Here is a 13200-nt window from a genome sequence, read left to right as displayed (position 1 = left end):
CGACTCCATCCAGATTATCCAGCGAACCATCATCCCTCTCCTCGCCCGACCACCTTCAGCCTTTGTACCCCGGGGGCAGCTCCCACAATCGACTTTGAGGGCTTGGAAGGTAAGACCCCAGTGCACTTTCCTGCTGGTCCCTACTCTTGCGTCTGCCATCTCTGATCCTCAGTGGCCTCCCTCTACAAGCTGTGGCCCGCCACTCCTGCCTGTGCTCATGTGGGTCCTGTGCTGCCGTGGGCCCCCTGCTGACAATCTCCTGTGTTTGAGCACCATTCATATTTTACAGTGTGCTTGTGCATTTCACTGATGTGGAAGTAATGTTCAGCTTGTTGAATGCTGGCTGACACAATGGGACACACCCAGTGTCCATCAACAAGCACATATATGCATGAGGCAATCACACACAATACTGCTGACCACTCATCATAAACAGTTTTACATTTCAAACATGTGCTATGCAATTGAATTTCCATTCCCTAAATATTTATAGCACATTTAGCTCAATGGTCTATGCACTGTTTATACTTCCATAGAAGTCTCTTCCTAATGTTTTATCCCTGGCAGCACACTGTCTCTTTCTCCTTCAGGTTTTTAAAACCCCTTAAACGTTTTCTTCTTCTTGCGTATGGCGTGCACAGGATAAAGTTGTAGATCAAGGGTAGACATCCAGGCCAGGACAGCATCAGTTACTGGGTGGATGGCTTTGAGGCCACAAACACATCAGTACTGATGTGACCCCTTAAACACATCAGTACTGTTTAGCGATGCAGATCTGTATTTTTATCTCTATTGTTGCAATGCGGACATTCCTGGCAAGGCAATCAGTATTTGTCATAAAAGGGGAGGTACTATCACATTGTGGTCCTTCCCCTTCTCCCACCCGCCCCCAACACCCTCCCCCCTCCCCCCACCACCAATAATGCAGGCTCACGCTCACACTAACACACGCTCACACTAACACACTATCACACTCTCACACACAGGTTCATCTAGTAATTAAGACACAATCGCATTGCTTGCTATCTGCTTCTTAGGCCATACCAACCAAGGTTTACTAATTACAGCCATTTACTAACGCCACACTTTTTACCATTGTTTGATACTAGCTTATTTTATTAGAAAACTGATACATTTAGCCTCTAGTCTAATTACTGTACTCTATTGCAAAAATGTCAAAGATTAGTCACTCTGATTATCTAATTTTACCAGTTTGGATATACGTGTAGATAAAAAGACTGGGAATTTAAAAAAATGCCATTCTTGATATCAATGAAAAAAAATCCGCAATTTATTTTAAACATTTCATAAGGAATAATCAATTAGTCATTTAAAAAAGAAAAAGAAAACAGCTTAATTATCCGGCATTTATTTTATTCTAAGACTCAATACAAGTATGACAAATAAGGTAGCTGGACAAAATATTAATGTTACAATATACAATGCATTTGCTACAGACATCAGATGAAAGATAACAAAATGTATTTTCTTGCAGAAATTATCCAAGATTTAGCACAAACAGGCAAAACAGATTTCAGGCACTTAAAAAGGAGATCAGGATCATTCGGTACTAGATTGTGCTTGATCTTAAGATCCAAAATGGTCAGCGTTACTGGGTCAGGAGAGCTATCTGTTGGTGCTGTTTCAACTCAGCTCAGCACCCCCATTTCCATCTCATTAGCTCCTTCGTAAAACAAGCGCACTGCTCCTTTGTTACAACTGTCCCATATGCTGCCATTGATTTGGTAGAATAGCATTTTCTTTTTCACACCAGATGGTGACCAATTGACAGGATACAGCCTCACGTGCTGAGTGTCGCCTCACGTGCTGAGTGTCGCGCTGTACTCGCGTGTCTATTTTGATTGTGAGAATGAGCACTGGCAGAGTACCTTTGCATGGGAGCGATGCTTAAACTTACATTCTCCACATCCATTGATGATAACACCATCAAATTAGAATATGCACTAAAAGTATCTTGGCATCATCTTAAATGTCAAACAAAACCATTTGGTTATTTCACATTAAGGGAAATTGAAATTGGGATTTTTCTCTAAAATGTGTTGATACTGGGTCAATAAAAGTCTGAAAATGAGATAACTAGACGTTTGCTATGCCAGGATGTAATATTGGAGTAAAGTAAATTTTTGACAACCCAAAATATCGTCCGTCTATTCCCTCCACAGATGATACCCGACTGAGTTACTCCAGCGCTATGCGTTGTGCCCAAGATTCCAGCATCCATCGTTCCATTTGTCTCAGATTTTGAGAGACAGTTCTATTCAGTTTTAAGGGGCTGAATGTTATATTCCCGCTCAAAAATTCCATATATTCAGGTCTCAGCACTCCAACAAACAGATCTCTAGAGAATGAAACCTATTTTCACTTTGTATCTAAGGACTAATGAGCTGCAGGAGGCAAGTGATAGAGAAACCCAGCTCCTTTTGTTGATACAATAGACCCGCCCTCATTTTGCCATAATACCACATAATAAAATCAGTAAGGAATTTAACTGCCTGCCTCTCAGCAGACCAGCAGGCACAGGTGCAGTATCAATTTTGATACTGAGTGTGCTATTTCTTCACACCAGCTCGAGTTTATATTCTCATAGGGTGGGACGGTCCATTGACACAGGCCAATTAAAACTGGGTACAATTCATCCAAAATGGTACAATATCTATTCCGGAAGCTATTTTACATTATTTTGTGGATCTTGGCTATACATTCAAACTTTATTCTGGATGAACCAAACATTTAAGGTGTAATTTTGTCCTTTACATGAATTAATGCAGAAGATGAGACTGACACAATCAGAAATTATTCTTATTGTGACGATAATCAGTGATCAAAAGTTTATTCTGATCCTAGTGCTACTTTTAGTTTGACAATTATGCAAAGGTTAGGATCCTCACCTTTGCTAGCTGTGCCCACTGACCCACAGGATTCAGCTTGTTACAGATATCCTGCAAGTGGAGTTCCAGATCTATTCCTGTCCCTCCCTCCTGTTTGTTTTTACTCGACAGCTTGGTGGAAATGTTTCCCACAAATAGCTTTCCTAGTCTTCTCCTTCTCAGTGATCTTTCCCTTTCTTTGATCTTTGTTTTCTCAGCTCGGTCTAACCCTTGCCCACCCAGCCTTTGGCTGATCGCATTGCACAACCAGCAGAGAGCAGCATGCTGTCCCAGCTGTGACGGGAACTGGTACAGTGGACGAGTTCTGCTGACCTAGTCCGAGACGAGCTGAGTTGCCAGAAAATGCAGAAACGCTCCCGTGAGACCTCAGGTGGGATGCAAGCATGTCTACCTGCAGAACCCGAAACATGTGAGCAGAGAAGCAAGAAACCTTTACTGCCTCTGTCAGTCACTTGCAAACACCCTTGCAATGTTATCATTCAAATTAAACTCTCAGGTAGACTGTGTCCACAGTGATGCATCAATGAGTTCTAAAAATGACCTGGCACATTCTTCCACCATCAACTGATTATTGTCAGGGAGTGGTTACTGTAGCAACTGGATGCTTATCGCCTTTGCATGTCTTTCCCTTCATCAAGTCAGTACAGGTTTTAATTTACTTCCGTTAAAAATTTGAGACTAAGGAATGCCATGTGATACATGAATATCATTCACTAGATTTTTTTGAAGCTTCTAACACCCTCATTTGCTTCATACCGAGGGAACCCATGGCCATAATTGCTACTGATTAAAGTGTTGGACTTGTCTACTTTTCTGCTGAGTGGGGATAATTTAAATATCCACAGAATAAGCTCAATTTCAAACCCTTTTTATGAAAGCATTTCCCACCTCATTATAGCACAGTACTAATGTCATCTAATTCCTCTGGCTGCTTTTGCTTGCTTGGGAGTGATTTTAAATATTCAAGATGCCTTCTTGCATCCTCCTGGTTCTGTCGCACATAGTACACCACATAAGATATCACCATGGTGAACCAGCCAAACATCGTGACCAGCATTGCCACATCGGTTGTCTTTTTCGACAGGTTACAGAGGTCAGCTTCATTGGCAGCATTGAGGAAGGACTTGCCAGTGTGTTGCTCCAGTACGGCAGTCTCACAGATGATGTTGCCGGCTGTTTCATGTTTGGAGGGCATGTCGTGCAGTACCTGCTGGAGGGTGCAGTCACAATGCCACGGATTGTCAGAAATCTGGGCTCGGCCTTTGAGCTTACTGAAAGTGTCTTTGTGCACGCTTCGAATTTTGTTGTTCGTAAGATCAAGAGTCTGCAAGGTATCCGACACCCCTTTGAACGCCTGCTCCTCTATGGATTCAATAACATTTTTGGACAAATTAAGTACTTTGAGCTGATACAGGTCTTTGAAGATTTCATTGGGAACAGACCTGATTTGATTGGAGTCCAAGTAAAGTAAGGCAGTGTCTGGGGGCAGGTCCTTGGGAATCTCTTTCAGGTTTGCGTTGCTGCAGCTTACATTTAAGCTGCTGATGTGAGAACAGAGGCACCCCTTAGGACACATGCTGGTGGAGTGAAAGCACAGTATCAAGAGCACAAAACTCTGCAGCAAAAAATATGTGGAGAGAGAGCGAGCTAGGAATAGGTCCATCAGCTTCATGCTGGGATGTCTGCATAATCACATGGCCAGTTACTTCGTCCAACAATATGTGTCCAGTGCACTGTCATGTTTCTTTCCTTTTCCGCAGGCATCTTGGTCAGGTCACACACGCTGCCCACTTACATGACTTTTAGAGGTATTTTATCTGAAACAGAAATGTATGCATTTTATAAATTATGCAGCAAAATTAAAAAATGGACAGTTTATTTAAAATACAGACTATGGTGAACTCAACGATCCTTGATGTTGATTGCAAGATATTCCAAGTGATAGTTTCACCTCTCCCTGTACTTGCTAAATTGCACTTCCCAGTTTGCCCTCGTCCATCTCAGCTTCACCCATGCCTCATCTTCACCATTCATGGCTCAGCAGTTAAGCAATGTGCTCCAGCCAAAGAAAGACACACAAGGCTAGAGTAACTCAGTGGGTCAGGCAGCACCTCTACAGTAAAGGAATAGGTGCAGGAAAGAACTGCAGATGTTGGTTTAAATCGAAGGTAGACACAAAATGCTGGAGTAACTCAGCGAGACAGGCAGCATCTCTGGAGAGAAGGAATAGGTGATGTTTCATGTCAGGGTCCTTTTCTCCAGAGATGCTGCCTGACCTGCTGAGTTACTCCAGCTTTTTGTGTTTGGCTTCTGCATTTCCTCCCGACACAATGTGCTCCAAAATTTCCATTCCCTTCCTCAAATCTTTTGTCCTTTTCCATTTCTCACCATCGTCGAACACTCCCTTAAACCTTTCCCTTCAATCATCCCATTGAACACGGTTGAGCTAAATCTAACTCTCTCGCCAGTGAATTGGCCTCCACTGCCTACGGTGGCAGAGAATTCCACAGATTCACAACTCTCTGGGTGAAAAAGATTTTGCTCATCTCAGTCCTAAATGGCCTACCCCTTATTCTTAAATGTTACCCCTGGTTCTGGACTCCCCTAACATTGGGAACATTTTTCTTGCATCTAGCTTGTCCAATCCTTTAAGAATTGTATATGTTTCTATAAGATTCCCCCTCATCCTTCTAAATTCCAGTGAATACAAGATGTATGTTTACTGAATAATTTCTCAGTCCTTCGGATTTCTGACAGGTGACTTCCATAGAAGAAAATCGAACATGCCATCCAAACGTAAGTAAATCAAACAAGACATGCTAAAGTAAATAGATCCACGGTTACACTCCGCAGTGAAGATTCATTTTTAAGTACATGGTGCGCTTGAAATTCAAATCCATCCTTTTGACGAAAAAGAGACAGACAAAGTAGAGATAGAAGTAAGACAGTCAAAGGGTATGAATAAATCAAGTTGAAAAACTGAAAACAAAAACACCTCAGAATTGGAGAGTTGCCAAAGTTAGACTATCTAAATAGAGGCAGACTTGAGTTGCAGGTTTCTAAAAGTAGGAATTACTCTGAATAAAGTAGTATGTCTGGAGGCTCGTCTTGTTGTAGGGATGTGACGCAAAGCAATAAGACAGTTATAGTTTAGGGTAAGTCCAGTGTAGAGTTAAAAACTTCACATTGCCAAATAAAAGATTCAGGAGAAAGAATTACGAAGATGGAACACCAATATTCAAAAAGTAATTTATTACTGCATTAAATTAAATATACAATCCAAGATGATGGGAAAGTGAAATTAGAGCTTAGGATCAATTCTAGCATTTACTTTCGTTTACCGAATAGCAAGTAGACCGAGGAAGCACTATCTCTGAAAGATAATAGCATAATGGTGAATTGTTTCCAAAAATAGACGAGTAAAAGCAATGCAATTGGTAAAGAGAAAGGAAATTGTAAGGGTCTCGACCTGAAACGTCACCTATTCCTTCGCTCCACAGATGCTGCCTCACTCACTGAGTTTCTCCAGCATTTTTGTCTATGTAGGAAATTTTACAATGTGTCCAAGACTGGCAAATGGCTTATTGTGTCTATGCCAATCCTTAACCAATCAATTAAAATAAATTTAACTCCCACGATCTCTCAACCTCAGCTATGCCTTTAGCCAAAAATGCCACCCTCCAATCGGGTATAAAGGAAGGCATTATGCAGAATAATAATCCATTACACTATGATTAACACACAAATAATCACCTCCTTCCCTGAATGCCCCTACTTATCAAATGTTCCCATAAAAATAATTTAGTTTAGAGATACAACGAGGAAACAAGCCCTTACACCCACTGAGTCTGTGCCAGCTAATGTTCACCCATCCACTAATTCTATTATACACATGAGGGACAATTTACAGAAGCAATTAACCTACAAACCTGCATATCTCTGGAATGCAGGAGGAAACCGGAGTGGTCATAGGAACAATGTACAAACTCCATACAGATGGCACTCGTAGTCAGAGTCAAACCCGACTCTGGTGCTGTTAGGGTGCAACTCTACTGTTGCAACACTGTGCCGTCAATAGTCTACTGAACAGAGAAATTCAACACTTTGTACTCAGAAATTGGTTTTACTCATTTCAAATTTAAGTATTGGAACGTAGCCGTTACTATAAATTGCATTTAACAAAATAGGGAGTAAATTTCCAGAAAATATGACAACTTCATCACAAGCTCATAACATTGATTACTATTTTACTATGACCCTCATCACTGTTCCTCAAAGTAAAGTCCCTAGTCATTTTATTGAGAGGTCTTGAATAAAAATATATAAAATCTCTCCAGAGATATAGCCTGTCCCACTGTTACTCCAGCATCTTGCGTCTACCTTCAATTTAAACCAGCATCTGCAGTTCTTTCTTATATATAAAATCTCTTTAATTGTTTTGTCAGCATACCCCACTTTATTCCTATTGTTTTCTATTTCTTGCATGCCATCGAATTCTCACACAGACTTTATTCCATTTTATACCACCCGAAGTTGTGCATGTTACTCTAACTGGGGTTGCAACAATATTACTTACAAATTTATCGCAACTTCTTTATTTTTTTTCTTCGATGTCTTTACATTTAGACTTGTGTGTGATAATTTTGTGGTTTTATTCCAACTGCACTTACAAGGAAGTGCCTGAACTCTTGGGTCTCTGTTTCATCCAAGTGATTTCCAATGGTGCAATTTCAAGGTAGTCCAGCACTCCAATCTACATATACCTTCTTATAAATCAGTTAAACCCTCTTCTCCACTCTATGCTTCAGAGAATACTAAACTTCTATATATCCACAGAACATTTCAAGATTGTTGGTACACAAAAATGCTGGAGAAACTCAGCGGGTGCAGCAGCATCTATGGAGCGAAGGAAATAGGTAACGTTTCGGGCTGAAACCCTTCTTCAGTCTGAAGTAGGGTTTCGGCCCGAAATGTTACCTATTTCCTTCGCTCCATAGATGCTGCTGCACCCGCTGAGTTTCTCCAGCATTTTTGTGTACCTTCGATTTTCCAGCATCTGCAGTTCCTTCTTGAACATTTCAAGATTGTTTCCTACTTTCAGGATCAACTCAGAATACACCAAGAAAAGAACTGGACGCCATAACTAGCTCTTGCATCCTTCGCTGCTAACCCTCATTCAATGTGTGCAATGTCCATTTATCCCTAATTTCCATTTCTTTCATGTAGCCAATCTTTCACAACAAAAACAAAATGTTGGAATAACTCAGTAGGTTGAGCATCATCTGTGAATGCAGACAATCCAAGTCGATTTTTCCCGTTGATGCCTTACTTTTGGACTTCAGGAATAAGTTTGTCCTGCTGTTTTTTGTGCTAGATTCCAGCATTTGCAATCTCCTTTGTCTTTAGCTGATCTTTTATGTTCTGATCATTTTTCCAGAAAAAAAGAAAGATAAAGAAATGAAAATGTAATGATGCTACCCAGAGTTGTGAGTGCAAGTCCAAATGAATACAAAGAAAAGGCTTAATTGGAAGGTATCTTCTTGGAAATAGCAATTCAAGTCTGTGATAATGATAAACCATTGATTAAGAGCTTCAATGCATTAGGAAAGGAAATAGTGGATTTTAATTCATAATGTGCCACAAAGGCTGCTCCTTGATTAAATAAAAGGAACACGTTGATAAGATTGGCTAATGTTTTTTCAAAATTATTGTAATGTTATTAATATAGTTAACCAGAGATTTTTGCAGGGATCTTTGAGCAAAATTGAATCACTGCAAATTTCCATTTTAATAATTTTACCTTCCCAATAACTTAACCTTCTCAAAGGGGTTAGTGTCCAGTGTCTGCACAACTTAAAGGGCTTATTCTTACTTAGTCTCTTCCACGGATTTATTTTGGGCTCTTCACCACTAGACCTCATGTGATCATGACCTCCACACCCTCCTCGTCTGATCATTGCCTATTCATTCTTCCCTCAGATAATTGTGACCACACTTCCTTGCCCTGACCAAACGATCAAGGTTGTAATTTTCCCCTCCTCCCACACTGCCTAAAAACCCAGACACACCCTGTTGCAAACCACCCCATCCCTTTGACCCCAAGCCTTTGTCAACCACATCCTTCCTTCACTCTTGCAACCACTGAATTCCTCTGTAATTGGACATTGCCACAGCCTTCTACAAAACATGCAATGGTCCGCTGCGCATCAACAGTAAATCAGGTATAGTGTGATGCCTGCTAACCCACTTACATTCTGCATGTTTGATGTACTAATCCAAGATAATGGCATGACATGCACCAGCCACCCAGCTGTGGGAGCATATGCTACCTGTGCACACTCCTCATTCACACCCTGTACCCAGCCTTTATAGAATGCTGTACTGATAGACCATCAAGAAAAAAAAACTGGCCTGCTCTACATGTTTGAGCAAATACACCTTTGCAAAGGCCAAATAATTTCGAGGCTCTGTTTCCATATTTCTCCGGAATTCCTTTAAAAAAATATTATTCATAGACACAAAGCTCAGGGATGGCACTGGATAATGGGACATATATCAAATTAGTTTCAGCTTCCTATGCTCCAACATCTTCACCTGACCGCCTGACTTAATTACCTCAAAGCACAGATTTGATCTGAGTTTATTACAAACTTAGAAACTGCCATAGAGGTGTTCACAATGCAGTGTAGTTGCATCTACAAGCTTGTGCTTCCAAATTGGCTTATATCGCTGAACATCCATATGATGGTTTGACCAAAGGGATATAAATGATGTCCTCCTTAACACAATATGCAAAACTAAATTAGGTGTAGACTATCCAAACTCACATTCAGGGGTTCAATTGCTTGCACTCTCATCACTGGATTCAATTTCATATCTCATTCCAAATTCTTGAGAACAACACAGACTGAATCTCCAGTGAGGTAGCAAAGGATGTGTTGACTTTTGAAAGAAACACTGGAGCTGGGACTTGTTATCTTACTTCAATTTACAGTATACGATTACTTTTTCTTGGAAGATGGACAGGCAGGATGCATTAGCAAGTTTGCTTATATTCCAATGCACAGTTGCACCACAGTGGAATCTTCTGGTGCTCTTGAAAATTGTCAACATCTGCCACCAGTGTTTGTTTGCAGGATAGCTGGGTTAAAAGGAGGCCCATTAATGCCCCCGGGGCAGGAGATCATTATTGATTTATCTAACTTCAAGTAACCCTTGTATCCCCTCTCTCTTTGTCCCTCCCCCACCCTAGTTGCCATACTAGTTTCACTGTTGTCCTGTTGCATCTCATTGTCTGTATAACTTGTTATCACTTGGCCCACAGCCAACAATGGGCTATTGTGGGCTCCACCTTTCCTTGATCATCGTTCATTTTTTTGCATATCTTTAATTCATATGTTCTATGTCTCTCTATATCAATGTTTTTGGGGGGGGGGGGTGGGGGCGGTGGCTGAAGTTGTTTGCTGGACTAGCCTTTTCAGGATGACTTGCTTCCACTCTGGTTCTAAAGGAACTAATTGGGTTAACGTAGGAACCACAGACACGTCCACCGATGGGGCAGCAGGGGCCTGACTGGACAACAGGTGGGTGGTTGGTGAGTGGGCCGGGTTGCTCTCAATGAACAGCTTTCAAGTTCTGTATCTTATCTTGAAAATCCCTTTACCACTTTCAGCTGGCATGGGCCAGAAGTCAGTGGAGAGAAGTTTTATTTTTTTGAATGGGATCATTCGACAATATCCTTGAATATTTTCCACTCTCTGCCTGGTGATCTCCACCCACGGCGGAGCTTGGAATAGAGCATTTGTTTCAGGAGTCTGGCGTCAGACATGCCAGTGATGTGGTTTGCTCAGTGTAGCCGACTGAGTGTAATTATAGTGAGATCACCCTTGGATAGTTGTTCCGTTCTGTGCTATGTGGGGCTGGTTGAGTCTCAGTCTAATTTACTTAAATAGTTTAACTGTGGATATTGTGGGCTGCTTTGAACTGGTCTCGAAACAGAATATCACTGTCACTCATTCAATGAAAAAGACCTGCATGTAAACACAACTTGTGACTATCAATCTCCAACTGAATTGTAAGAATGATGCAAACCATATAACAAGATATAAACGCACAGCTCAATCTCTTCAGTAGCGATCCTGTAACATATTCCTCAACAGATTACAGGTTTATACTTTATAAAGAAGGAAACAAACAGGTAAAGACTACACACTGTCCACGGGTGCCCTGTGGGATTCCCGGGACCTCTGGTCACTGCGGGGGGTGGAATGCATCCTTAAAATAGTGTAATAATATATTTAGTATTGAAGAATATTTGTTTGACGTATTATGTTGCTGGGTTTTGTTTTGATATATTTCGTACATAACAGTATGAAGAAACTTTTTCTCACAGAGAGTTGTGAGTCTGTGGAATTCTCTGCGTCAGTGGCCGGTGGAGGCCGGTTCTCTGGATACTTTCAAGAGAGTGATAGATAGGACTATTAAAGATAGTGGAATCAGGGGATATGGGGAGAAGGCAGGAACAAGGTACTGATTGGGGATGATCAGCCATGATCACATTGAATGGCGGTGCTGGCTCGAAGGGCCGAATGGCCTACTCCTGCACCTATTGTCATATTATTGTAAATAATTGAATAAATTATTTTTGGTTAAAAAAAAGCTAGTCAAACTGCAAGCTTATGTACACTGATAGGCAAACACGTGTAAACTTGTACCTATTCCCAGGAGCCAGGCTTTTCGCTAGCATTGGACCCAAAACATCACCTATCCAAGTTCTCCAGCGATCATGCTTGACCCACTGAGTTACTCCAGCACGTTCTGTCCTCAAGTATCCAAGTTCATCTACTGTACTCCATTTTACCAATAAATATGGTAGTTGCATAAGAGTCAAGATTCACCTTTGCTAATAAAATAATTTCTTCAACTCATAGATGCGTGCATTTCATTCGTTAAGATTGCCTTTTGCAGGCTTCACAATGTTGTTGAAGCTCGAGAACATGTTTGAATGCTCCAAATGAATATTACAACCTATCTTGAACTTAACTTTATTCCTTAAGGGGCTGTCCCCACTGCGGCGACCTAATCCGCGAGTTCAGAAGAGTGTCTTCGACCTTCACGCTCGAGGGCACTCACCTGCACATTGCGAGCTGCATCGAACACGCACGCACACACACACACACACACACACACACACACACACAGACACACAGACACACACACACACACACACACACACCCCCACCCTCCCAAAGGTGGGGGCCAGGGAAAACGGGGGCGCACTGTCTGAAATTCACACCCGCGATGAAGAGGAAGGTAAAAGACAGTGTACTGCAAGCCCTTTAGAGAGCACGGGGGGGGGGGGGGGGAGAGAGGGGGAGAGAAGGGGAGGAGAAGGGGGGGGGGGTGGAGAAGGAGTGGAGACTTGCTGCCAAGTCTCTGCAAATTTGCACTCAACAATTACTTTCTATAATAACAAAAACAAAAAATACTCGAAATAATCTGCAGACTAGAACCTCTGTGGAAGAAAAGTTAAAGTTAAAAAGACCCCCAATAGCCTGGGATCGCCGTAACCGTAACCGTTTCTCCCATCCTCGTTGCCAGTGTCATATACTATACAGTCATTACCTTTTGAATCATTCTGTAGATTTAAGTACACTGGCACTTATTGAAACAAGGAGCCAGCAAATATGCAAACATTGTGTAAACGAGAAAAAACCACATGACACCATTTCTTATGATATCACCTTCCTTAGCAGCTCACAGGCCCATAACATCTTCACAAGTAAGAGTTTTACACGTCATTCTCTCCATGGATACAATAAATATAATTAGAAACCCTTTTACTGCAAGATCCTTATCTATGACACCAAAAAATTATCCTTTTGCCCATCTGTTTTTATTTACATTGAATTTAGGAAATAAAATTCTGCAATTATTTTACTGTTTTTCACGTGGGAACAATAGTATAATATATTATATGGAATAAATGAAACTGAACTTTGCGGTTATCCTTCAGTTATGCCTCTACTTCCTCTGTAGATTGAGGAGATTGAGTATCTCAACCTGAACTTCTACAGGTGTACAGTAGAGAGCATATTGACTGGTCACATCACGGCCTGGTTCGGCAGCTCGAACGCCCAGGAACAAAGAAGAATGCAAAAAATAGTGAGCACTGCCCAGTCCGCCACAGGTATTGACCTCCCCACCATCAGAAGAATATACAGGAGTCGCTGCCTCAAAAAGGCTTCCAGGATCATCAAAGACCCACACCAACCTGGCCACACACTCATTA

The 13200-nt window shown here is 41.4% G+C and overlaps 1 protein-coding gene across 1 annotated transcript; it reads right to left on the bottom strand.

The window, feature by feature from the left end:
* Nucleotides 1–1348: 1348 nt before the first annotated feature.
* On the bottom strand, nt 1349–4732 carry lrrc3b (leucine rich repeat containing 3B). The gene has a single exon (XM_033047134.1). It carries the CDS (start codon nt 4579–4581, stop codon nt 3802–3804), a length of 780 nt encoding a protein of 259 aa, XP_032903025.1. The 5' UTR covers nt 4582–4732; the 3' UTR covers nt 1349–3801.
* Nucleotides 4733–13200: the final 8468 nt, after the last annotated feature.

Source organism: Amblyraja radiata, chromosome 2 (genome assembly GCF_010909765.2).
Source record: "Amblyraja radiata isolate CabotCenter1 chromosome 2, sAmbRad1.1.pri, whole genome shotgun sequence".
Classification (NCBI taxonomy): Eukaryota; Metazoa; Chordata; class Chondrichthyes; order Rajiformes; family Rajidae; genus Amblyraja; species Amblyraja radiata.
The sequence above is the reverse complement of the archived record's forward strand: the minus strand, read 5'-3'. Positions and strand labels throughout refer to the sequence as shown.

Coding starts and splice junctions, on each gene's coding strand:
- lrrc3b (XM_033047134.1), bottom strand. CDS start 4,581: ATGAAGCTGATGGACCTATTCCTAGCTCGCTCTCTCTCCACATATTTT.